This window comes from Bombus affinis, chromosome 7 (genome assembly GCF_024516045.1).
Source record: "Bombus affinis isolate iyBomAffi1 chromosome 7, iyBomAffi1.2, whole genome shotgun sequence".
Lineage (NCBI taxonomy): Eukaryota > Metazoa > Arthropoda > Insecta > Hymenoptera > Apidae > Bombus > Bombus affinis.
This window is the reverse complement of record NC_066350.1, coordinates 5141954-5169413: the sequence shown is the minus strand read 5'-3', so window position 1 is coordinate 5169413 and position 27460 is coordinate 5141954. Positions and strand designations below refer to the sequence as shown.

Genomic DNA, 27460 nt, shown 5'->3' with positions numbered 1-27460 from the left:
ACCTTGTAATGAATATTTCTAGACATATACGTACATAAAATTATCGGACGAAATATTAGGTGACTTTACAAGAATATTTGTGTACACGTACAGATTTTCTGATATATATAGGATTACTAAAGTTTATAAAATTTAGAAATAAACTTTATATTTCAACCTTGTTATTTTATGAACTACGTGAATAACGTAGAAAAGTAAGTTAAGAAATACTTTATGTTCGTTTCTTGATCAGACACTGTAAGTTGAAGTTAATGTGGTAAATTGACATCAAACATTTGAAACCTTTTACGTGTTATTATACATTATATCGTGCCGGTACATTGATTTGTTGATTTAGTACGACACGAACTACATCATTTAATTTGTACCTGACATTTTAACTTTCTACATTATAGTACTACTGTATATCCTTACCTCGTGCGCTTAATCGTGATATTTGTGATGAAGCAAAATTGCGAAACAGGAACGTACTGAAATAAATTATTAGATAATCTTTCGAATGATAAGATTTATTATATTTTATTGTTTAATTCTATTATTCAATGTTATTGAACCACTTTAATAGTAACCCATGTCTGACTTGTCTCACTGATTCCATTGCTGTACAAACGACATTGCAGTAGAATGGGTTGTCTATCTACAGGCGATAGCGCTGCTTGATTAAGAATGATTGGTGTCTTCATTCTATTATGGATAAAATTTATACTTTACAGAACTGAATTATATCTAATAGAATTACTTATTACCTTTGTTTGTTAAATATTTGTGCATCAATGTTTCCTTGTTAAAAAATCCTTTCACAGCGACATATTAAAATTATTGTACGTATCATGAAATAAATAACAGTAATATTCCTTAAGAATAACATGTAATATTTTCTGTATTGTTAAAAATATTATGTAAATTAATTTTTTTTAAATTAATATATAATGAGTTTCCTAATTTATTATCAAATTATTATAGAAAAACCATACAAATTAAAATAAATATATTTAATTATATAATCCCTATCACTTAAAAATTATCTTTTCCAGATGACTGATTGAAACCAAATTAGCAGTTGAATTTTATAAATTCGTTTACGTTTAAAAGAATATTCGTACACGAACGCATTTTCTAAAGCATTGAATTATTAGACTGCTGTTCGATCTTAACTTTCACCGAGACGGAGATTTTGAAAGACTTTCTTTTCCTTATCTATCTCTTCTATTTACATTCACTCGAGTCATTCTCATCTCTGTCGTGATTACGATACTTAAAACCCTTTTCTAACGAAGTTACCGAATAGTATTCGTAAAATACCGCTTTATCTTCCATCGCTCGCCTTCGCAAGCCGACTTTCTTCCCATCCGTTGCACTTTGAAGGACCCATCGATCACATCAACTAACGGCAAGAATCGTGTAGAGCGTCGATCGATTCAGCTACTAGAAAATTGTAGTGAAGTTAGATCGCTATGTAGTGGGAGTGTTAGCCTGACGAAAACTCACGAACGATTCCGACAGAGGTGCGTCAGGTCCGAGTCCCAACTTTCGTATCACTAGTACTCGTAATGTCCACAAGAAGGCACTGTCAATTGAAAACGCGATAGCCATGCATGTGTTTGTCACGGCTGCTGACGCAAGATCGGCATACACAACGCCGTTGTGACGCGACGTCGACGTATAGTAATCGCGTGCAGCCGCGACAACGGTCGTTCCGATTTTCGCGACTATTCTACCGGGACGTATTTCACGTTCCCAAACGACAACTGAAACTTTTGTCAATCACAAAACGTCAGAGTTCCACGTGGACAATTGCGTATCCCTGTTATCAACTCTCTGTACATCGATGGATCTCAGTGACTTCGTTGGAATGCAATCGATCCGGTCGGGGCTCTCTTCGATCTGACAGGTACTGACTCGATAACACGTGATCTTTGTAGCTTTGTTGATGTACGCGTATCTTTGTCTCATAATATGTATTTTTGTGTGACATTTTACGCTAAAAGTATCAAAAGTATACGTCTTAATTTTTGTTTCTCGTTTACTACATGCTTGCTGTGTTTACTGCATGCTACAAGAAAAACATTCTGTTCGAATTAGTTTTGAATGAATCGTTGCATCGATTCAGAGCTGATGTTTTCATTCAACTCGGTGCTTATAAATTTTGGGAAAATACGACAGATTCTTAGACGTAACTGTAGGCCGTCACATCGTACGATCTTTGATATCATCACGGTAAATCTTAATACGACGCGATTAAAGGTGCTTCATACACTTTATCTTTGTGTACGGTTGCGTTATAAGTACAAATGTATGTTGGTAAATGGGTCCATCGCGTGAGATAAAAATAATTACACGTATGGTAATTAAAATTGGTAAAATTCTTTATTGGTAATAATAAATCATCGTAAAAATTGATAATTCGAAATTTCAAGCTATTGTGATGCAAACATAAAGAGCGCAAAAGTCTCGAACAGTTTTTCACTGCGATCGTGTAAGGTAAGAGTCGAATCTGATCGAATCTTTTAACGAATTGTCCGTGAATGTTTTCGCGTTTCCTTACATCAATGAAATTACCGGAAGTTCGTGCAAGTATTCTGTGTAGACTCTTCTCTACACACACGGGCACACACACATCGCCTCTTTCTCCCTCTCTCACCTGGGCTGGCTCGATCGCTACTTCTGTGTGTGTGTGTGTGTGTGTGTTTCTCTCTCTCTTTCTCTCTCTTTCTCTGTGATTCTCCTCTTCTCTCTTTCTTCCATTAGATCGCCATGCCATCATGAATGCCACGGACAGCAACAGCGGCGTCAACGGCAACGACAGCAACAACACGATCGCGGGCAAGACGAATGCGCACGGCAACAGTGTTCGTCTGCAGAGCGTGATCGGCAAGCAGAGCAGCTGCGTGCGCAAGATGAGCACGATGCCGGAGGAGGAGGATACCTCGGACGATATGGATCCTGATGTGATAAGGATAGAACACCAGCACTATCAGCATCATCAGCATCACGACGTCGATTCGGATTCACCGTCCGAGGAAAGGGGTCGTTTACTAAGTGCTACCGAGTCGACCGTTCGAAAGATCACCATTACCCCTACGAGCTCGAGTAACCTGCACTGTAACGGCACTGTAAAAAAAGCCATCCCTCGAAACGACAGTAGCAACAGCATCCACGAAAAAACGTACTCTCGACTTCAACAATCAAAGTCAGGAGACCAAGTCGGTCAAACGGAGAATAGGCTGCATCGCGACATTCCACAGGGTATACTTAGATCCGTTCGAGGGATCGACTCGCATGGTACACGACATCGCTGCTCCAGCGTAAGATCGGTGAAATCTAATCCGACGATGGATGAACATCAGCACCAGTATCATCCACCGGCGGCCAGCTGGGCATCGATCGTGTTCTCTGATGGAAACGGGCAAACCCACGTGCGAACGCTTCCCGATTCCGTCTCTATACGCTCTCTAGCATCGATCGGCATGGGTTCTTCCAACGGCCGGAAGCTCACGATACGTAGAGTTCTCACTTCGCCGTCGGAGCTGCTTAACATGGTACATCCGCCGCCGTAAGTGAGCTACATTATCTAACGTGCGCGTCTCGGCGAGAAGCGTCGGAAGGAGCGAACTATGAATCATGTTCCGCAGTTCCTCCTTCTCCAACTTCCTGCATGCGGTTTTCATTCGATGCCTTTACGCTTGCCGGAGCTTACGCTTTGCTCTATAGCGAGGATTATTGCTCATTGGCCGGAAGAGGATTCGGTTCGGCAAGATTAGGCTAGGTTGATGGAGTTTGATAAGATAGCCGTTATCTTGCCGTTAGCTACTCTATAGTTACGATGTTGTTCAGTGATAATTGGTAATTGGCGATGTTAGGTGGAGATGATTGATTGTTATTGTTTGTTTCTCTACGTAACGGAGTAACTCGGATAAAGTGGGAGCAAGAGAGATAGCTTTAACGATGAAGTAAGTTTACTTTAATTAAAACTTGTTTAAACCATGCTTTTTTCAACGGACGTTTTTAACAAAGTATTCGATGACAATATATCTAGCGGTAAAAGTTATCGCACGATGTATCGTCTATATTATGCTAATAAAAATCTCGTTGTGGTACAACTTATTGCAGTTATATGTAGATTATACGTTTCATATGTAGTTTAGTTTATACGTGGATTGTACGATGTAGGAAACAGAAGATATCCACTGAATGTTACATTTCAATGATTCATCGATGTACTGAAAAAAAAGGATCGAATCGCAAGTCAAAAGAAGTCAGAATACTCCCAAGAAGTAAAAAATAATGTTCATTTTTCATGGTTCTCGAATGATTCACGTTTGCCGCCTAACGATAAGGACAAACAACAGAAGACGCTGTTTTCTTTTCCTGCGGTAACTTAGCTCCATAAAAGTAAGACCTGTAGTGCATTTGTTTCAGTTGGCTCGCAACACGCATCTCGCGATATATAGTTCTCGATAACCAATAACCTTCGTTTCAGTTATCTTCGCGTACTTAAACTTCTCTTCGTTAGACAAATATTGGCGAGTAGTATCTAGCGAATTGCATTTCGAGTTAAGAGTGAACAGCACTTCGGATCTAGGAACACGTAAGTTAGAGGCAGTGCGAATATAAGTTCTTATCTGGGAAATTGTTTAAAACGCGCTGGCGATGTAAACCAAGCTGTTATGCTAGTCTAAGTCAAGATTTCGGTGGCAAGAGATGCCGCGTACATCCGAACAGCTTGTAAAGCATGGTCTCGTCATCCAGGCACTGCAATTCCAGCGTATTGTCCCAGAGACGTAAGTGGATAATAGGTGTACAATGTAAGTCCATACTTTTGTTATAAGTAGGTGTTCATGCGGTATATTGTTGTAGCTGCCTCGCTTCCTCCATTGAAATCGGAGTGGTCCGTTTAAAGAGTCATAATTGCTGTTCCACATTCGAAATTTCTATGGGCCGCGGTAATGAATTCAACGCGAAACGACTCGTCTAATTGCCCGTGTTGACTTCACCTGCAGTTAACAGATTTTAAACGGGTCTATTTATCGTTAAGAAGCAAATGTTTACGATTAGAGAAAAATGAATCTAACTTGAAGCTAACGTATAGCGAATTTGATGAAATTTGATAGGCATTTTGCTTGATTAATTTAGCTCTAATTCTCATCGAAAGTCAATTTCTCGGTCGAATGTTAGGGCACAGTTTGTATTTTCGTCGAATTATTTAGTTATTCCTTAATATGTTTCATTGACAGTTTTTGAACATTGAACAATGGGTAATATTTAAAATACTGTTTAATATAGATTTTTTATTAAGTTTATTTTATTAAACTTGTTCTCATCTTTACGATTCGTTATAAGAATTATCTACATAAAATTCATACAAATTTTTAAATTCAGTTTTTAAATCATCCATTAGGAGGTCAAATACTGGAGATGAAGAATTATGTAGGATACTATTTAAACTTTTTTCTCAAGTTAAAAATCATGGTTCGTAAAGTTCAATCAGTATTAAAACATTTGAAATATTCGAGAAGAAAACGGCTGTAGGGACAAAATATTTGCCTTTATACCCAAATAACTTCAAAGCATTATACTAATAATAAAGTGTTTAATTAGACGGGTGATAAACGAGTTTACATATCATAAATCGATTGATTCCAATTTCAGTTATGTCATGCACAATCCTTACGTAAACGCACTTAATTACCGTGATATGCTAACCAAATATTAATTTTTTTGTTTGATTTGTTTCCCGCTAAAATTTACTGTATGGATAGGGCGCACGGTTAATAAAATTTACTGGATTCGTAATATCATAAAAATTAATTGTAATCGTCATACAATTGTTAATTAAGTCTGTGATCAATATCGTGCATTTCGTATTTAAATATTATTATTCTTCCTAGAATAAATTCGTTTATCATGGACTACATTTTTCAAAAGTGCTACACAAGCGAATTCAGTTTTTGTAATTGTACGGTTTTCTTTCGTCGACATTCGTAGATTTTCAATCTACGCGCAAATCGTTAAACCAATTCGTTATCACGTCTGGCGAACCTGCAGGTTAAATTTCACACGAAGAAGGCAAAGATTTAGAATTCTATTTTTACGACAGCTGTTCCTACAGCTGTTAACGCGCTTGTAAACAAAGCAACGTCGGAATTATGCTGCATTGGATGTTGTGTCTTCGTTTGTAATTTAGTTATGACACGTATATGTATATGTAATAACTTATTATTATTGCTCTGCAGGTCGCATAGCCATTACGCATTGTTTTTACATTACGAAATGCCCGGGGAATTTACACAGGTGTGTCGTATGTATTATCGTGCTCTGTCAATTGCCATAACTCTCACCGTCATAGTACGACATCACTTCTGCATCTACCGCGTCGGATACCATGAACACGATAAACTCGTAAAAATTCTTCTTCATTCTTGCCGCTTATATAATACACGGGTATCAAGGTTGTTCGTCGCTACGGTTGTAGGTACCCCTGTTTCACACGGTCGTTAATCATAATAAGGACCCCTCGTGGCTCGATTTTCGTTCTTTCTTTTTTTCTTTTTTTCGTTGACGTTCATCAAAATAAATGCGCGATAAATTTTCACGTCCTCCTAACGATTATGATAAATCAAACACGTAAACCTCCGTTGGTTTAGGATCCTTGGTTCTAGAAGAAACGACGGATAAAGACAACCGGTTTGTCATAAGTTTCGTAAGTACATAGAAGGACGTATGTAGAAGAGAAGAATTTCTGAATGTAGCATAAATGGAACTCGAAATACTTTCCATCGTTTTTTTAACCATGGATGTTTGTAAAATATGGTGTCAATTAGTATTATGCTTGACGTGTTGGCAGAAGGCATGTCGTCTTCAGATCGACAATAGAACGTATATCGAGAGATTGATAACCTTGCATAATGTCGTTCGTTATATGCTCTGTGTAAACTGATTGTCCCTCCAATATCTAATTTATGTCAAGTGCGTTCGAACTGTTTTGACATTTCTAACGATGTACGTGTAATAGAATAGCATGTTAAAATTAGAATATGACTTGTTTCAATGATAACACTATACGTATATATAGTATGGAGATACTGTATCTGTTCTCAGACAATCTTTATTATTCCTATTTTTTTAACAAAGCAGTTAAACAAGGGGGATTATATTAATTTAAACTGGAATATACAACTTACGTTGTTAATAATTAATACAAAATTTTTAATTATATTTCTAATTTTGGTTTCTAAAAAATACATAAGTGTATGTTCTACCTTCTAAGATCTACGATAGTTCTTAAATAGTAAGAAATAATCAACTTCTCTAGTTAAAATTATATAAAATATTTGAAAATATCTTGTTTTTTCAAAAAAAAGTATCAATTAATTGTACTGGAAAATTTTATATGATTTGTGCCTCTGAATAATGTAAGTCACACATCAAAGTTTATATTTCTACATAATAATCTACATGGGGATATCGATCCGATTTCAGATCGTTCGAGGATGATCTGTCCGTGTGTACCAGCTTCGATGATGCTGAAGATGACGCTGAAGATCCCGGGGACTACAGGCAATCGAGACGCCCACACTGGGCCAACAAAGTTCAATTTGTCCTTGCTTGTATTGGTTACTCTGTTGGTCTCGGAAATGTTTGGAGGTTTCCTTACCTATGTTACAAAAGTGGCGGTGGTGAGTATCTACATACGTTTACATAATTTCACTCGGGACGATAACGAGCTTTCTCTCTCTTCGAGAAAATTTCACTTTTACTCAAGTCGAAATCTAGTAATGTAGAGTCTATAATAGATTTATGTTCTACTACTTTTAAATAGCGATAAAAAATTAAGTAAAAGTCGAGATAAACAAATAGAATCTAGAATGAATAGTAAAATCAGACAAGTATAATTGCAATTACTTCAAGTAGATTTGATCGCATCTCTCGTAATATACACGATACGTATAAGAAATATGTTTTGATCGCGTATTTATTTTCGCGACAACACTTCAAGCAGATGGTTTAAAACAAATTTGTACGTGCTAGATTGTCGTTGTGACATACATACGCTCGCTATAAGTAGTGTGCCAGTGATAAGAATACGCGTTTAGTATTGTCATTGCTGGTGCTAGACGTGACACTTAAATAAAAAACGAGCGAATAATTATCGAAAGAAAAATTTGCTAAACCAATACGTTACATAATATGTATGAGTTTTCAGTCTTATATCGCTGCCTGAGAGAGGTCGTTTAAAATTACACATGTACTTGTAACTTTGTACTCATTTCGTAGTTCACTTTAGTAAAAAAATCGAGTCTATAACTGTTTTATTTTAATATAAACGAGAGTATGGAAAATGTATAGAAAAAAGAAAATGATATACCCAATGTTATTCTGCAGTTATTTCCCGTGCAGATATTAGCGCGCGATATATCGCATATCTTATGCCGTGACAATAAAGGTGCCACACGTTCAAATTAAAGTTCGTATGGAACTGTTTAATATTTATCGCAGTATGGAATCATTTTTCTCTGTACGTGTACCTAAAATAGCAAGAAAATTAATACCGAAGTATTACCTTTCTAATTGTAAAGCAGAAGACAAAGGAGGCGATAGTTTTCCATAAAAATATTCACGCGGATGGTCTGAATGTCAGCTGTCAAGGACGTTTCGCGGCCATTTTTCTGCAACATCCCTCTTTGCGCCACATTATACCAAACATATTCAGAGCAAGGGCATGCATTCTCTCTGTTCGGCAAGCCGTAACACGAGTGCGTATCTTGTTACCGGTAATTTTCAAAGTCCGAGACCATCTCGACCAAGTCCGGACATGGAGCAATTCGCCCGCGGAACTTGATACATGACCTTGCCGGAACGTAGCTAAATCAGCGAGCATCGTAAATGATTTCAATGACACCGGTGGAAATAATCGGTCAAGTATCATTTCGACCAACCGTTCGTTAAATTGGATGACCGGAAAACCAGAGCGTGTGGTACGGTTTGATTTCAACCTGGCCAACTAGCATGCCTCCTTTAATAACAAACGGCGATCGATCCCGCTGACCAAAAGATTCGGTTAATTGTCACGAGCATCTCTAAATCGAAGTTGAAAGTTAAAACACCAAATTAACATTTAGACGTAATGATTTTCGAGAGATTATTGCTGGTTATTTTCGTTTATAACGAAATGATTGTTTATCGATATCTTCAAATACTATACATCTATAACCGAAAGTTTGGTTGCTTATAGCAAAAAAGGATATAATTAATTAGAATCTCTTTTTTAATGTCAAATCCGTGAATGATATAAATACAAATAAATAGTATAACGAGGTACCAATCAAATGTAATGAGACAATTGAAAAAGAATAAATAGATATGTAATTTATACATATGCCTATCGCATAGCGTTATATAGTGGATCCATGTAATAGAATTTATTTATGCGCAAGATTTGAAATAACAGTTTTTAATAAAGATAGAGAAGCGTGGCATTTTTTATTTATGAAAGAGATCATACTTTGTGCATCATATAAATATTTCATTTTCCCCAAAAAATATAAAGAATCTTGAAAAAGCGTTGACTGAAACGGAGATTCATAGAACACGAGATAAAGTACTCTGATTTGCATGTGGCTCGTGGCGCATTTATGCGACCGGTGTTCATTTACGTTTTCATGGAAAAATCCGCGCTAAAAGGAAGGGGTGAAAAACTCGACGAAAATTAACGTTATCACTTCTACTTAGAGAGATACATATATTTACAGTGTCTGCTGAATTCACACGTTCAAATATCCGCTTTTAATCAAAGAATGAAATACTGAAACTTGCGAGACTATCCCTACGCTCATAAATTAACGAAATACGAAGAATATTAAACTAGTGGACCAAAGATAGATACGAGAAAATTAAAAAATTCGTTTAAAAATCACAATTGAAGAAAAATCAATAGGACGATTACCTTATTAATTAAATTGCAGCGTGAATCACGAAGTCAAATCAGACTGCTGCCTGATTTGTTCGACTAGCACGATACAACATTCGTAGAATTAATTTACATGTGCGTGAGATGCAATGATACGACACGAATTATTTCAGTGCTACAACCGGAAACGATAATCGCTGCAGTATGTAGAAAATGAATTCGAAATATTACAACAGGTATTTCTTAAAATTTATTATAAAACATTTTCTAGAAAAAATTAATAAGAAAAATTGGAATTCGGAACGCTGAGACAAAAGAGTGATCAACTGTTGCGAACTTTTGCCCTTCCTTCGAGAGAACACAAATATGCATATTCTAATATCTTCAACCCATCTAGATAACTCATCTATCTTTCAGTTGTTTCTAACTTTGCCTAATCGTTTCTAATCAATTGCACGAGTAACATTCGTTGTCTGAAACATTGCATTAACACGGAAAAGTGCTTCCGTATCTATTACGACATTCGTTGATGGAAAGAAGCGAATAAATTTGCTCTGTTCGAGAAATTGTAGGACCTCGCGACATGAGCCACCACTCACGAAGCTAATCAATATGAAATATGACAGTATTCTGAAAACGAAATTCGTGCGTATACAACCTGCTGTGAAAGGCAATAACGCATTTCAGCAATTTGGCCGAACTAAATGCTTGTTCCCAAATTAAGTCGTAATCCACCGGACTGTGATCGTCGTTTATTACGAATAAAGAGTTACATCCAGTGACCTTGTTACTGCCCACAGAATGACGATTAACGAGGAGTACTATTACGTATGAGTCGTGTTTAATGCAACCTTTAATATATCCCACATTACACGCAGATTTAGTAACAACGTTTTTATTTCACGAACATGTAAAGGGATTAGAAAAGGTAGGATTAATCCACAGGAATGCCAGGTCGTACACTATAATGACGAATTATAAACATTATATGTAATTCCATTTTACAGGTCGTACACTATAATGACGAATTATAAACATTATATGTAATTCCATTTTATAGAATGTACAATAATATATGCTTAAATAATAATATTAATATAATTAATAATGATATATACTTGGATAAAATCCTTTCGATATCTGTCTCTTTTTAACTCGAAATAAATTTAAAATTCAAAATCATTGTCATTGTCATAAACGCTAGCTTAAAATACGGGTAGAGAATGTTACAAAATTGTTAGGTAAATTCATAAAGCTTTGATCTCATAGATTTTTTATCTCGTTTGTGAAGTTTGGCTGAAATATATAGGATTTTTTCAGGGTTTTCAACAATTTTTAATTAACGGAGTTATAGAGAGCCTGCTGTTTTTTCTATTTTGTAGCAGTAAATATAACTTATATAGAGTGCCCCATTTAAATCGACCAGTTTCGCAACTATTAACGATACGAAAAACAGTTTCAGATATAAATTAAAAAGCTACGATCGACGTATAATCTGAACTGGTATTAGTTCTCTTGTGGATGGACATATAGAAGAAACACAGGGATGATTGAATTTGTATCTGAAACATTTTTCGATATCGTTATACGTTTAGGAAAATAATATGTGCCATAAATGGCATGCGTTCTTATAAATCACTACACTGAAATTATTTTTAAACGTCTCAACCGACTAAAGTTAAATTATATCTTTTATCAAATTTTTCAGGGGCGTTCTTGATACCTTACTTCCTAATACTTATAGTATGCGGGGTACCATTATTGTACATGGAACTTAGTATTGGACAATTCACACGACGAGGACCGATCGGTGCTCTCGGTCAAATTTGTCCATTATTTAAAGGTATCGTATCAACATTTTATTTCTATCATAGAATTCTATAACATTAGTCTTATTTATGATAAAGATATAGCACTCTTTAATAAAACAATCGCTTTCTTTTAAAGCTAAAATATGATTAAATAAGATATAAATATTTTAGTGACAGAAATCATTTTGAATACTTCCCGTATCGTTTCTTTGGAGTCAGTACACATTTGCAAGATAATATTTATACCGAAATTTGTTGACAGTAGCACGATCATTATTCGCTAATCCTTCCATAATATTAGAAAGCGAACAAAAACAAATCGATTTTGTGTTTTTAAAACAGGGGCTGGCTTGTCTTCGGTAGTAATATCATTTTTGATGTCAACCTACCATAATGTGATAATAGCCTACGCCATATATTATTTCTTTGCGGCGTTCAAAGCAAAGCAACCGTGGTCTGAGTGCGGCAACTCATGGAACACTCTGGCATGTTGGTTACCTAGTTACAGTGCCATCGATAATAGAACAAGACCAAACGCTTCTAGAACGCCGGCCGAAGAATTTTTTGAGTAATTTTTTTAGTTACGAAATCAGTTATCGGTCACGTATTTCGAGTCATTCTGACTTTTAAATAAATTCCTACAGGTCAGAATAGTTTCGTCAATATTAAGTAACTGTTTAGAGTATTTAATTATAATCATTTAGAATTGATTGTAAATTGTGAATATTCATTTGTTTTTTTTCCCTGTCTTTGGCAATTTAGCAACAAAGTTCTTCAAATTAGTAATGGAATCGAAGATTCCGGGGCCTTAAGATGGGAGCTTGTTGCTTGCCTGATTACTGCCTGGATTATGGTATATTTCTCCGTTTGGAAGTCTATAAAATCGTCGGCACAAGTGAGATACCTGACCGCGACTTTGCCACTTCTTTTAATCGTCGTTTTCCTCATGCGGTCCCTTACCCTTGAAGGTGCTGACAAGGGCCTGCAATTTTTCTTTCACCCTCGCTGGGAGCTGCTTGGAGACGCAAAGGTAACCCAAGAACTGCTTCTTCGCTCTTTAAGATATACTCCATAATATCGCCTTGACAATGCACGCAAGATCCGAGTTATTTTAACGTGACAGTCTAAAGCTAACAGAGAATATAGCTAATTTTATTTACATGTTTTAAGTATCTTTATCGCCGTTAATACCCTAACTTGTATTCATTGTTCTGTTAATCGTTCAATTAGAAAAAGCATTCTGACAAAAAGTATTAGCTATACTTTTATCGATATTAATCAAGTTGGATAATATAACATCTTTTATATTACAATCTTAGCTTTGTGTACTCCACATACGTAAATGTAAAATTATGGTAACTTTCTCATGAAATTATTGTGTTGTGTATAGGTTTGGATCTACGCAACCGCTCAAATTTTCAATTCTGTAGGCATAGCATTTGGTTCAATGATATGTTTTGCCAGTTACAACAAGTTCCATAACACCATCCTAGTGGATAGCGTGGCTGTTTCTCTCATAAACGCGTTCAGTAGTCTGCTCGTTGGAATATTTTCATTCGCAACCATCGGCAACATCGCTCTCGAACAAAATATGTCTGTCGAAGCTGTTTTAACAGATGGTACGTAAAAACATCTATCTCGTACTTAGCAATTAATTTCAGTCTTAATATTACGTTACAAATAACGTATTCTAATAAAATGTTTCAACGTTAGTGATATGTATACTATTTTGAATACGATAATGCTAATGAAATTACCGTTTCTTGTAATATTCTATATTTCTTTAACACATATCGCTACTAATAAGAATAAAACTTTATCATCTCAAAAGACATGATGTGTGAAAATATTGATTACTTAATGAAATATAACTAAAATATTCTATATTTTTTTCGTCTGGGTGGTGTCAATCAATGTCAGATTAACTTCTCCTACAATTTTATAGACAAATCATAATTTCCGTTCAAGGACCTGGCCTCGTATTCGTTCTTTACCCGCAAGCGTTAGCCAAGATGCCAGCATCGCAAGTGTGGGCCGTGTTATTTTTCTTTATGCTAGTCTGCCTCTCTTTGAATAGTCAGGTAGGGATCACTTATTAAATTATTATAGCGTGAAAGATTAACACTAAGTTCACTAAGATTGACAGTAAATGCACGAATAATTTTACCTTTTATATTATAATTTTTCTATTTCTATTTTTTTTTCTATATTTCAGTTTGCGATAGTGGAAGTGGTTGTAACGTCGATACAAGATGGTTTTCCGAAATGGGTAAAACGTCATCTTTTGTGTCATGAAATGTTAGTACTTTTAGTATGCGTCATATCCTTTTTATTTGGCCTGCCTAATATCTCACAGGTAAGATGCTTTGTTAATAATGTTAACTTAATTCGTGATTGGTAGGATAAGTTGGTTCTGAAAATTTGCGTATCGAACTTAACTCTAAAACCTATGCCTGGGAACTGTTTTTTAAACGTTATATAAATATTAAGTGAATAATAATCAAAATTACACTAACGAAATTTTCTGTATCGTTTCTATTTCCAGGGAGGCATTTACTTTTTTCAACTGATAGATCACTATGCTGCCTCGATATCGATAATGTTTCTCGCTTTCTTTGAAGTAATTGCGATATCCTGGTGTTATGGCGTAAGACGACTGTGCAATAACGTAAAAGAAATGACTGGACGTGCGCCGTCCTCATACTTCTGGTTTTGTTGGCTTATCGCTGCACCTCTTCTTATCATGGTAAAGTTAATTATGATGTTGTTAAAAATAAGTAAGCGATTAAATTTATCCGAACAAGTAACCGTAAAAATAAAACTAAATTGAAATAAAAATAAAAATTTATCATGGAAATTAGCATTAATTAATCGTATCGATTTCCTTCGTTGCCTTCACTTTGTCGTCGTTATTCGTAATCTCCACATCAAACAATTCTATGACAAACAAAAAATATTATACATAATTATATATAAACATTGATAATTCATAGCAAATCATTGAAAACAATTTCATGTGCTTCCTTGGAATGATTTTGTCAACTTTTTAAATATCATCTTCTTAAATAATATATTATCAAGATGTTTTATATAAAGATAATTTAATAGATAAAGTCGTAAGTCATATTTTATGACAAAGAAATAAATTTCTCCTGAAGTTTGTTTTTACAAATGTACTCAAGAAGCTAGAAACTCTTTGTCAACATCTTAATTAATTTTAAGAAGTAATAATCACACGTTTCATTTTGAAACATTAATATTCTTTCAACGATTCAAGCTGTTATCGTAAACATAAATCTTAAAATCATAGATATGAATGTCCCCAAGATCGATTATGCTAATAGTAATCATCATAAATAACCACATGTAAATGCAGATTGATAAGTATAGAATAGATAATTGTTAAATATTCTAATTTGAAACTATATTTCAATGCATTAATTATATAAAAATAATATATATATACATATATAATTAAGAAATCGGTCTGGGAACGCATCTCATATTTTCGTCTCAACGTTAGAATTGTCAACGTTATAAACACGTGATTATTTAAAATTATACGAAAACTCACCGTCGGCTACACACCACATTCCCATAAATCTCTGTTTCAGGCTGTGTGGGTATTCAGCGTAATTGATTATGAACCACCGACCTACCACAACGGCGAATACAAGTACCCGTGGTGGGCAGAGGCGATCGGTTGGGGAATAGCTTCTCTTTCGCTCATTTGCATTCCCGCTTTCGCTATCTACGAATTCATCAGAGCCAACGGCAACACTTGTGCGGAGGTACGATAACACGAACCATGGCGCGAGCCACCGATTAAAATTTCATTCCACGCGCCATCACTCTCCATAATTTGCCTACTTTGTCTTTCAGAAATTACGGAACTCTATTAAGCCGCATTTCGAAGCATGCAAAATTTGTGGCCAAGAATACTGTAACGAGTCCTTGCATAATTTTGAGGACAACATGATCAAAGAGCAACAGGACGCGAGCAGTCCGATACAATTAAGCATCACTACTCCTTTGTCGAAATCTCAGACATGATGCCCAGACAGACATGGATCATTCGAAATTACTTATTACGAGTCTTATAAAGTGTTTACACAGATGAATGATGCGTTTAGCTGATAGAGTTGATATCCGTTAATTTTTTGTTCTTCGTTAGTATCACACGTGAGTTTATTAATAAAAATTTGTAAAACGTACAAAAGCTACCAAAGCCAACAAATAAGGTGGTTTATGAGTATTAAAATTGGCGAATTCGTAATTTTTTCTGACTTTTTCTGCCATTAATCGCACAAAAGTGTCACATATACGTAAAACCGTTTTTTAGTGCCGAAGGTAATACATAGTAGTAATTCAAAGAAAATTCGCTCTGTATACTATGCGCATCCACCAATCACGGAAGAGGCTCGTGAACGTTCGCGAGCCACTTAGCGCGGTCGCTGGATACATGGTTTTACGATAAACAAACGATTAAAGTAGAATAGTATTGTTTTGCTCAAACCTACCAACGTTGACGTTATACTCTAGCAAACAAGTGAATTTATGATAAGATTAAATACATTCATTCACATTTACCAGTAAATTTACGATATTACGATATATATAGTGTCACTTTCTTCTCTTTTTTTTTTTAAATTATTTCTTGGAAAATTGCATACGTATATCTGAAATGTAACATTCGTATTGCAAATATTTTGTGGTCTGCACTTTGTATTTCACTGGTCAAAAGAAAATTATGATACTCCACAAAGCTGATGGAGGACGATATTTAAATTGACTCACGTTCCCGAAAACATACAAGTGCATATTCTGCTTTCACATTTTAATATGTCATTTTGAAATGAGAACTTTTTCATACATCCATATAAAAACTAAATCAATATCATTTATGTGTATGCTGATCGTAAAGTGAATAAAGAAATGTGCACAATATAATAAACCGAAAGTATTTACCACGTAGTAAGTAAGTTACCATGAATATGGTTACGTATTGTTGCAGTAATTAATTAATACAATATTATTTTTTGTCCGTTTTCCTGTTTACTTAAATGAAAAGCACTATACTCCATAGCTTTTAGGATCGCTTCATATTTTTACATGACGTTTTAAAATCAATCGATATTTAGTTATTTCGATTGGACTGACAATAAATGTAAAGCGCAATAAATTGAATGTAATATAATATAATACCATGTCGGTAGGCTAGAATAAGAAAAATCACTGTTAGAAAAAATTGTAGTTTCATCTAACAGCGTAGAGACACATTATTGTATTTTACAAACTTTTATCTGCTTTGTATACATAAAGACATTTGATATTTCATCATACTTTACAATTATTAATTCGCATACGTGTTGTTGAATTGTTAGTCGAAACAGAGCACTGTTACTACCATCGTTAATCATTCCTATTACGTAATAATAAGAATATCATCGTTCGACTTAACATCGTTCATAATAGAAGAGTACCTTGATAAGATACGATATAAACACACCGAAAAGTTAAAATACTAATCGTTTAATATACTACGATTAACGATAGACGTATATTTAGAGGAGTACGTTAAACAATAATGAGTACAAATGCTAACGTTTTGTCGTAATTGTACATTTTATTCATTTTATTGGGTAAGTAGCGCCGCCAGAAGTGACTATTAAGCGAAGACGACAAGGAATGACTGCGTAAGCTTGTTAATAACGTGATTGTACACGTGATAAGAATAAATATCGTCGAGCGTGAAGCGTCGTGTACAAAATTTAAAAGACAATAAAGTAGTGTACAAAACTAAGTTGACAATTACAAAAAGACATCGAGCACATTAATCTGTAATTGTTCAAAATTATAATAAATTATCCTATTGCCACGTTACCATTATTTTCAAACATGTTTACGATAATCTTGTTAACAGTTTATTATTAAGAGTCCTATGTATTATCGTCCTTATTTTTAAAAACGCTCTATCTATACCGTAAAGTAGAATTAAGAACTATTTAAGAACTGATTAAGAATTATTTCCGTTCTTTTGCCTTTTCTTTTTATAAGATGGAAAAATTGGTTTTTGATGCATTTCGCTGTGTTTGATGTTTACAAAATCCGATGCATCGATCTTATGTAAGTTAAAAATCTGTTACGCGACGATCTCCCTACACAGTCGCGAGCGAATCCTCATATAATGCTAAATTGGATTTGCCTAATCGCATTATGCGCCTTCGTGCACTGTTTCGCGATAGAATCGAGCCATTCGAGTCTCCTACCATCCCAAGTTCACTTCAAAATAATCAGAAGCTAGATCACTTCGTCGACAAACCGGAAAAGTCGGCAACATGACAAAGAAGTTCGAATTCAATTGGCGAATCGAGGTACCGGAACTTTTGAGAAATGGTTCAACGTTCGACCGCTGGTTCGAAGATAAGGAAAACACCGAATATGAGCCAAACTGCTTATTTAAAGTCGATGAATATGGATTTTTTATCTATTGGAAGAGCGACGGCAAGGTAGATTTTCAAAACACAAATTTTGCATAGATACTTGTCCATTTCGAGATAAGATTCGAGTATTATGAAAAAATATCTTCTTTTATGAAATTGGATATGCAGTAAAAAAATAGAAGTAGTATTAGAAGAGAAAACACCATCTGACTATTATATTTATTTTTCTTAATGATATTTCGTTCGAATAAATATTTTTCAATGATAAATCTTCTTACGCAGGACGGCGATGTAATAGAACTGGCTCAAGTGAGTGATATTCGTTATGGTGGCACGCCAAAGGTAAATAATACGACTATTTGTTTAAGGTATCCAAAAGGGTTGTATAATATCCAATTGACGTTTTATACATACTAGATAATCCATATATATAGCTTGTATAATAATCAACGATAAAATTGCTTAGGATCCTAAATTGTGCCATAAAATAAGTAAACACGGGACAATGGAAGAAATAGACCAGAAGAGTTTAACTATATGCTCGGGTATCGATTACACTAATATTCATTATCAGCATGTTATTTGTGCAGACGCAAAAACGGCTAAGGTAGTAAAACAGAGAAATATAAGCTATTCTTCTTCTAGATTTAATCGAGAATTTAGATCATATTTCTTAAATTGAACATTTATCTGGTCTAGGATTGGCAAGTTGGGTTACGGTTAATTACGCACAACACGAAAGCTTCAAATGTTTGCCCGACAATACAACTAATGAAGCAGTACGTAACGTTTACGTTAATTTAATCGTCTCTACATTATCATTCAGCTAGTCGCTTGAAGGCTGTTAGCCTTTTTCTATACTTTTATTAGATTATACTATATTACTACTACAGTACTTGCAACACATTCGTAATCGTTATAAATAGACTGCGAGTTCCCGTTCACGAAATTTAACCCTTTACGCTTCTAAAACTTTTACACTCTAATACACATTTACAATAATTCCTTTCTTAGCTAAGAATTTTATTTCGAAACGAATATCGTTATAAATTTTAGTAAGTTCTCAATATAGGCGATGTATACGCGTGTTATTAAGGGGAGGCTAAGGTTAATTCGTACAAAAATAAGGCATGTTTTTGTGAATTATTTGTGTCGACACAGTTAAAATCTCTTTATTAAAACCAATAGTACATTAAAGTATGACATTCGAAGAATATTGTATAAAATTTTCACGGAGAAATATTAAAAAATACAGCAGCAATGGCAGCAATTATTCGGACGTGTCTCGGGAAATAGGTAGAATTGCGGTGACCCTGATAACTTGGTGTTAGATCATCTGAAATCAAAAAATCAAAGTTCATTCGTTAGGTAACAGTTTTCGCCAGGTAACGTTGGGAGGGTTTTTCGAAATTTCAATCTTTCACTTTTTTGGAACACTTTGAAGGGAAAATTAGCCGATTTTGCGAAAATTTGCTTTTAATTTTGCCATTGCCATATTTTTTAATATTTCTCCGTGAAAATTTTATACAATATTCTTCGAATGTCATACTATAATGTACTATTGGTTTTAATAAAGAGATTTTAACTGTGTCGACACAAATAATTCACAAAAACGTGCCTTATTTTTGTACGAATTAACCTTAGCCTCCCCTTAAGGAGTTTAAATTATAATTTTAATTATATATTTGTTTGCCAGTTGGATGAGATTGAGCTTTCAAGTAGATCCTAAAGGAAAAGTGCCAGTGAAAGTTATATCAAAGACATTTGCTTCTGGGAAAACAGAAAAATTAGTTTATCAAGGGCTAGCAGACATGGGCTTACCTAGTGGAAAGGTAAGCTTCCTCTTCGATACGCGCAATCTTATTATCCTTGTAAAGATGTATATAGACAATGTCAAGTATTTTTAGGCTGCTAAAAATAAAAAGAGTAAAGTAACCGAGAATATTACACGTGTTAATACTACGTTCGGTTTATTTAAACTAAACCTTTTGCCGTTATGTCTCATAGAATTTTCAAACATTACTAACAGAAATACTAGGTTCTCAATTTTAACGATATCTTGTTCCATCCGTGCAATAAAGTTAATCGATTAGTTGAACAAAAGTTCTTCTTCCCAAGACGTTGATAATTTCTTTAAAGCTATTTACTTCGAACAGAAGAAAGATTACAAGTAAAAATTAGTCGGTAATAATAAAAATTAATCTAGACAAGAAATAGTAGAAATAATTACATAAATGTTATCATTTTCAGAGCGATAAAATTGAGCCTAAGGATTTTACGTTCGAGAAATTTAAGAATTTGTACTTTAAAATTTGCCCTCGAAACGATATCGAGGAATTATTCCAATCGATGTAAGTACTAGTTACATAGAGGTAAAATTACTGCGAATGGCGTCATAAATCTTCTGAAATAACGTTTATTATGGTACTAATGGTATATTTCAGAACCAAAGGAAAATCGGATACGATCAGTCTAGGTCAGTTAGTACAATTTATGAACGAAAAACAAAGAGACCCTCGACTGAACGAAATTTTGTATCCCCTTTACGATGAGAAACGATGCACAGAAATAATCAACGATTACGAACAAGATGAGAAAGCAAGGAATGACAGTAAGTTTATTTGCTAAAACAATTTACGTTCTAGAATCGCGAAATTTCTTTTTCTTTTCCTTCTTATTTCACTTTTAGCTGGTTTTAACGTCACATCTAAGCTACATCAATGTGGCATTAGTCACGAAAATATATAGAACTACGATTTATTACAAAGTCACTTACAAAATAAATTTTCTTTTTTATGAAATGCACACATTGGAGTTGTGTTTTGTTATTTTAATCCTATCGTTTAGAATATTAAAAACTGATACTTTGAGTATGGCAAAAAACATTAATAAATCTAGATTGAATTAATTTGTTCAAAGTACGATTAGAGGATTAGACGAGCAAGAGAAAGTACATATAATTTTATATTTATTTATTTATAATTACTTTAATTTATATTTATTATTATTTATATTTTTATTATGTATATATCATTTTAAAATTTTAATGTGTGTATATATATGATTACAAATTATTTCTTAATTTTTCCTTCTTGCGCAATATTTATTTGATGCATTTTTATTTTCTTTATTTTCGTATGTAGAGTCCTTAACCAAGGAGGGTTTCATTCGTTACCTAATGTCTGATGAAAATGCACCTGTATTTTTGGACAAATTGGAAGAATGGATGGACATGGATCAACCTCTTGCCCATTATTATATTAATTCCAGTCACAATACTTATCTGAGTGGCAGACAAATCGGTGGTAAAAGTACCGTTGAGATGTACAGACAAGTCTTGTTAGCTGGTTGCAGGTAATTATTAATCATTAGTAATTTATTACATATTAGGAATTTATAACATTTCAGGCACGCTAGGTCCTTTTTTAATTTTTAATTTCAATGTCAGTTGGATATTATTAGAAATTCTTAATACAACAGATATAAATTCTATTCGTATCGATAAATCATCAATATCTAAAAACATCAGATTAAACTGTAGATTTTATTAAATCGGACTAAATCTTTTGTACATATTTTACATTTTCATTCTAATTATGTAATAGAAATTAATTTCTACCTGCTTACATAAAAGATTCTGCTATGATTATTATTATTTTAAACGTATTTGATTAATTATGATTAAAAATCAATAGCAAAAATATTTAAAAATTGTAAGGACTATTTGTATGTTAAATACAATGCTTTGCGTCTTATATGTAGGACAATTGTTCTATGATTTCCGTAATTTTGACGATATATATTATAAATGATAACGATCACACTGTTTTTTGTGTAAGTTGGAGAAATTTTTGATATTCGATAAAGTTATCGAGGGAGTAAGGACAATTTGAGAAAGGATAATGAAATATGTTGTCCGGCAGATGTGTAGAGCTTGATTGTTGGGATGGGAAGGGAGAAGACGAAGAGCCTATCATAACTCACGGCAAAGCTATGTGTACTGATATCCTTTTCAAAGATGTCATATACGCTTTAAGGGACACAGCGTTCGTCACATCGGAGTATCCTATAATTCTAAGTTTCGAAAATCATTGCTGCCTGAAACAGCAATATAAGTTAGCCAAATACTGCGATGAAATATTGGGTGACTTGCTACTGAAAGAGCCTCTGAAAGATTATCCGGTATGTGATACTCGGATTTAAATTTCTTGAATCTCTTAACACGACGCTGAATAAAACAGTAATATATAATATCGTCGATATCATATAAAAAATAAATCTTCGTTACGCGTTTAACAAGTTCTTCTTGTATACAGCTTATATTTATAAAATCGTAAATAATTTCGTTTGCACATACTGAATTAGAAATTATCTCGAATAACATACTAAAGAATTTGTTCGACAAACGAAAGTCGGTAATTGTCTGTTTCCTGTTGTCTCAATTTATGAAAACATTTTTCCATTCGTATTTCGTGCGACTCGATAAACTCGCGTTTTTCCTCGCGAACGGACAAGTAATAGTAGCAGCAGAATTTTATAAATTTTTAACACGCTCGCTGGAAAATACGAGTTTGCCCGATTCAGAGGGAACAGATCAAATGAAAATATGAGAAGCGTGCTTATCGCACGGATGAATGTCCCGCGAGAAATACGTTTATTTTGTAATCGTAAATAAAATGGCACAGCTTGAACCCGGGCATCCACTTCCACCACCAAGTGCACTGAAGCGAAAGATATTAATCAAGAATAAAAGACTGAAACCGGAGGTAGAAAAGGTGGAGCTCGAGTTATTTCGCTCCGGGCAATTCGAGGCGAAAGACGAAGTAGTGGAGGATCCCAGCGCACCTTCTGGACCACCGGAACCGCCAAAGGTGTTCCTATGATTATATTTATCGCTTATTTAAAAATTTGTTTTCACTTCTAATAGAATATAACTGAGATATAATTTATTTAAAATTTACCAGATTTTCTTTAGAAAATTTTCTTTTGAAAATCATGCTCCTAAATTATTAGCGTACCGTACAGCCATGTCATACAGCACGTCTTTTTTTGAAAACAAAATCTTGATGACATTCTAGGAGGAACCACCACCCGAAGCTGCGCCAGCTGAAGGTGCTGCACCAGGTGAAGGAGGTGCTGAAGGAGAAGCGCCTCCAGTTCAATATACCGGCAGTACAATGGCGTGTCATCCATGGCTCTCTTCTATGATTAATTACGCACAGCCAGTGAAATTTCAAAGTTTTGAAGTTGCGGAAAGTATGTGAAGCGTGCCTTCTTTTCATTTATATTAATATACAAGCGTTATATTCATATTTCAGCCTTTTGATAAAGTAAGTAGAATTTATGTATGTGCATACGATTTATCATCGCATTCGCCATGCCTTATATCTTGGTCATTTTACCAGAGATACAACAAATGAATAGTATCATTGATTCTCGTATTTGTATTTTTATTTTAATTTTATACTTTAGTACTATCGGACATTTTACGATAATATATTTATCACGAAAGACAATTAAGCAATAAGTGAGTAAAATTAATAAGTAAAATTAAAATGTAATCTGCATTACGAGTTTGGATCTAAAGTTAGGTAAAATCGGTTATGCAACATACACGTAACAATTACAATGATATATCGCTATTCGCTATTGAGATATATAAGCGCTATTATTGTTGCAGAAAAGAACATACATCATAATATGTCCTCGTTTTCGGAGACTGCGGCACTCAACTACCTGAAAACGAATGCCGTGGAGTTTGTTAATTATAACAAACGTCAGATGAGTCGAATTTACCCAAAAGGTACGAGGGCTGATTCGTCGAATTACATGCCACAAGTAAGTCGTTAATTATAGCTAGGAAAAATTGATATTATTCGGTATATCAATCAGGTTTGTATTTGTTCAGGTCTTTTGGAACGCAGGCTGTCAAATGGTTGCGTTAAATTTTCAAACACCCGATTTGCCTATGCAATTAAATCAAGGAAAATTCGAGTATAACGCAACAACTGGATATCTATTAAAGCCTGATTTTATGAGAAGGTCGGATAAAATTTTCGATCCATTCTCCGAGGACGTAGACGGTGTTATCACAGCTCAATGTTCCGTTCAAGTAAACTTTGCATATGCAACATTTTATTTAGTCAGAATATTTTTGAAACGATTTGTTTTATTCGAATAAAAATTTAATTTTACTATATACAAGCAATTAGAGTAACGATACGAGTAACATTTTATTAAGTATTATCGATCGACTGTTGCCTGTATCATTAATACCTATATTAAAAATGTTCAATCACCTTTAAAATAATAATATAAACTAATTAACAATAATACACATTATTAGTTAAGTAAATCGAGTGATTGAATAAAAGTTTAATCGTTGATAAATTCTACTTGTCAGGTAATAGCAGGACAATTCTTGTCCGACAAAAAGGTCGGCACTTACGTTGAAGTGGATATGTACGGTTTGCCAGCAGACACAATTAAGAAAGAATTTCGAACACGAATGGTTCCTGGGAACGGATTGAATCCAGTTTATAACGAAGAACCGTTTCTATTCCGTAAAGTTGTGCTTCCCGACTTGGCTGTACTCAGATTTGGTAATTCTATGACTCTAATCATTTTAATAGATTTATATTAAAGCACATAAATTTTTAATAAATTCATCTATCGTTACTTTTATCTATAGAAGAATCATTGTTTCCAAAAAATTCATTAGCTACACGTCTTTAATTAGTTAATTTCCAACTCTATCGGCGTTCTATTAAACATTTTCACCGATTCAAAGAATGCAATTTCACGCTGCAACAGCGACATAAATTGACATTCGTTGTTCGCATAGGTGTATACGAAGAGAGCGGAAAATTGTTGGGTCAACGAATTTTACCACTGGACGGCCTTCAAGCTGGATATAGACATATTTCGTTGAAAACCGAGGCGAATTTTCCCATGGCACTGCCGATGTTGTTCTGTAACATCGAGCTAAAGATTTACGTACCCGATGGATTCGAAGGTAATCTCTTGAGCAAGTTCGCCGAGCAAAAATAGAAGTGTATCACGATGCCTCTGATGCGAGCCCGCTTTCTCGACTTGTAGACTTCATGGCAGCCTTGTCTGATCCGGGTGGATTCAGCAAAGGAGCAGAGAAGCAAGCCGAAACTATGAAGGGACTAGGAATCGAGCAAACCGACGCGAAGGCCGAGGCGAAGAAGAAAGAAGAGGAAAAGGCTAAAAAGGGTATACCCTCTTTTTGAAGTTTTCATTCATAAAACTTCAAACGGAAAACGAACGTTTAATGTGCCATTATTTGAAATTGTTGCCGGTAAAATTTTTTAAACGCTCCCGGAATTAAATTGTTTGCTCGAGCTGTTAGTTTTATTAAGATTTTAATCAGTTTGTAAAAGTTTCGTGACGAATTGGGAAATATTTTTATTAAGGCAACAGTTGTAAATTAATTCTGTATAATAAACCGTAAGACTATACGATAACATATTTATATAATTATAAAATATCTGTCGGTTATTAAATTTTTAGAGGAATGGAAACCAGAGCCAATTACGATAGACACGCTAAAGAAGGAGAAAGCGTACAAACTGGGGAAAAAGCAACAGAAGGATTTGGATACAATGAGGAAGAAGCATCTGAAGGAACGACAGACAATGCAAAAAAATCATTGCGCTGCCATTGATAAATTGGTGAAGGGAAAGGAGTACGTAGTGTACTAAGACATTACTTTCGCTAACTAGAAATTACCGAATTTCCGCGATTAACGTCGTTGTCGCACTTAATCCCACATGGCAATGACAAATCTCGCATTTACAGCAAAAGCGCGCTGCTCCAGGACGCGAACGTGAAAAAAGTTATAAGCGAACAAACCGCGCAATGGTCCGCCATGGTAGAACGGCAACGAAAAGAGGAATGGGAGATGTTGAAGAATCAGACGGAGGCCGGCCGAGAGGAATTCAAAAAATTAATCGAAATTGTACAGGCCTCGCAGGTTAAACAGCTACAGGCAAAACATGACAAGTGTGTAGATTCTATTTCTAATTTCTCTTTAGTATTTTTATTAGTTCGCTTCTCACATCAAATTTTGGCTTGAAAAATGAAAAATAAAAACTTCTTAAATTATCGTGAAATTAAAAATGTTCAAGCATACGTAAAATTGAACAACGTTTATACTTGACATGTAATAGTTGGTTTATAAAATTATTCCTTACCGCCGGAGTAATATAATTTTCGGGATGATGAAAGGTAGGGGTGTGAAGCAGTTTCAACACCGAAGTAAACGTACGATTCGATGTATTAAAACAACTGTAAGCTGCAACAGTACAGCACAATACAAAACAATTCAGCTACACATTGTCCGTACATTTTACAATCTCTTTCACTCACTTTAGACAATCTACTCCGACATTCTCATGGCGCGTTTGATCACGTTTATTGGAAAGTTTAGGTGACAACCATCTTTGCACTCTTCTTTTACTTTACTTGAAACTCGCAACTAGTTATCCAATTAGTTGTCCAAAATTGCTGTTCCTACAATAATATCCTTTTTCTTTCTTCTTAGGGATATTAAAGATATGAATGCGAATCAGGTAAAAGTATCCGTGGAAACGGCTAAAGAAGTAATGAACGACAAAGCGTTAAAAACAAAAGGAGACAAAGATCGTCGACTTCGTGAGAAGAAGGAACAAAATACAAAGAAATTTATGCAAGAAAGGAAAACTGTGCAAATCAAGCAAGGCCGTGAAAAAGAAAAATTGAAAGCTTCTCACGAAAAACAAGTGGCAGACTTAGATGGCAATATTAACGCGGTAATGCTTCATAATTTTACTTTAAAAACTGTCTTCTTCTTAATTTCTCATGATCATAAGAACAAGATAATCGACAAATTGAATATCTTTCTTCTAAATCAATCGTTGATATCGCGTGTGGGTGACGCATATTTATTTTCGTACTTTTTCACCAACGTGTCAAGCTTATTTTTTTTCTAGTAGCTGATAATACTTACAAGTTTATCGTTTTGTTACAGACCATTGAAATGTACAAGAATGAAGCAATTCATTTGGACATGTCGTCTAAAACAGAATTCTTTGTATAATTATTAGACCTCGAAATTTTCTACTTGAAAGTTTATACTTAATTTAAAAACATATTTTCTACCCATACTTACTCGATATACATACTTGGCACTATTGTAGAATTTATTAAATCTTTCAATTTTTTCTTTCTCTTTATGCGCTGTTTCATTTTGATCACATTTTGAACTACTTCTAAGATTCTTTATATAATATTAT

At 34.5% G+C, this 27460-nt stretch overlaps 2 protein-coding genes across 5 annotated transcripts; both read left to right on the top strand.

Annotated features, from left to right (window-relative positions):
* Window positions 1-1580: 1580 nt before the first annotated feature.
* Window positions 1581-17601, top strand: LOC126918564 (sodium- and chloride-dependent GABA transporter ine). 4 transcript variants are annotated; one of them, XM_050726606.1, is made up of 12 exons: window positions 1743-1891; window positions 2749-3553; window positions 7480-7676; window positions 11616-11750; window positions 12061-12286; window positions 12481-12748; window positions 13109-13337; window positions 13687-13799; window positions 13934-14074; window positions 14264-14464; window positions 15333-15509; window positions 15601-17601. In XM_050726606.1, exons 2-12 carry the CDS (start codon window positions 2763-2765, stop codon window positions 15769-15771), a joined length of 2649 nt encoding a protein of 882 aa, XP_050582563.1. In that variant the 5' UTR covers window positions 1743-1891; window positions 2749-2762; the 3' UTR covers window positions 15772-17601. The 4 variants fall into 4 exon arrangements, with proteins under 4 accessions (XP_050582564.1, XP_050582563.1, XP_050582566.1 ...); XM_050726607.1 differs by lacking the exon at window positions 2749-3553 and having other exon boundaries at window positions 1581-1891; XM_050726609.1 differs by lacking the exons at window positions 1743-1891; window positions 2749-3553 and adding an exon at window positions 3705-3950.
* A 357-nt stretch (window positions 17602-17958) lies between these two features.
* LOC126918563 (1-phosphatidylinositol 4,5-bisphosphate phosphodiesterase-like) lies at window positions 17959-27398 on the top strand. The gene is made up of 20 exons (XM_050726605.1): window positions 17959-18227; window positions 18444-18503; window positions 18628-18768; window positions 18861-18940; window positions 19858-19993; window positions 20412-20512; window positions 20606-20772; window positions 21305-21515; window positions 22085-22343; window positions 22847-23032; window positions 23240-23417; window positions 23842-23999; window positions 24070-24273; window positions 24565-24763; window positions 25006-25176; window positions 25260-25400; window positions 25698-25872; window positions 25986-26189; window positions 26731-26977; window positions 27196-27398. The coding sequence occupies exons 1-20, from the start codon at window positions 18057-18059 to the stop codon at window positions 27262-27264; spliced, it is 3258 nt and encodes a 1085-aa protein (XP_050582562.1). The 5' UTR covers window positions 17959-18056; the 3' UTR covers window positions 27265-27398.
* The last annotated feature ends 62 nt before the right edge of the window (window positions 27399-27460 follow it).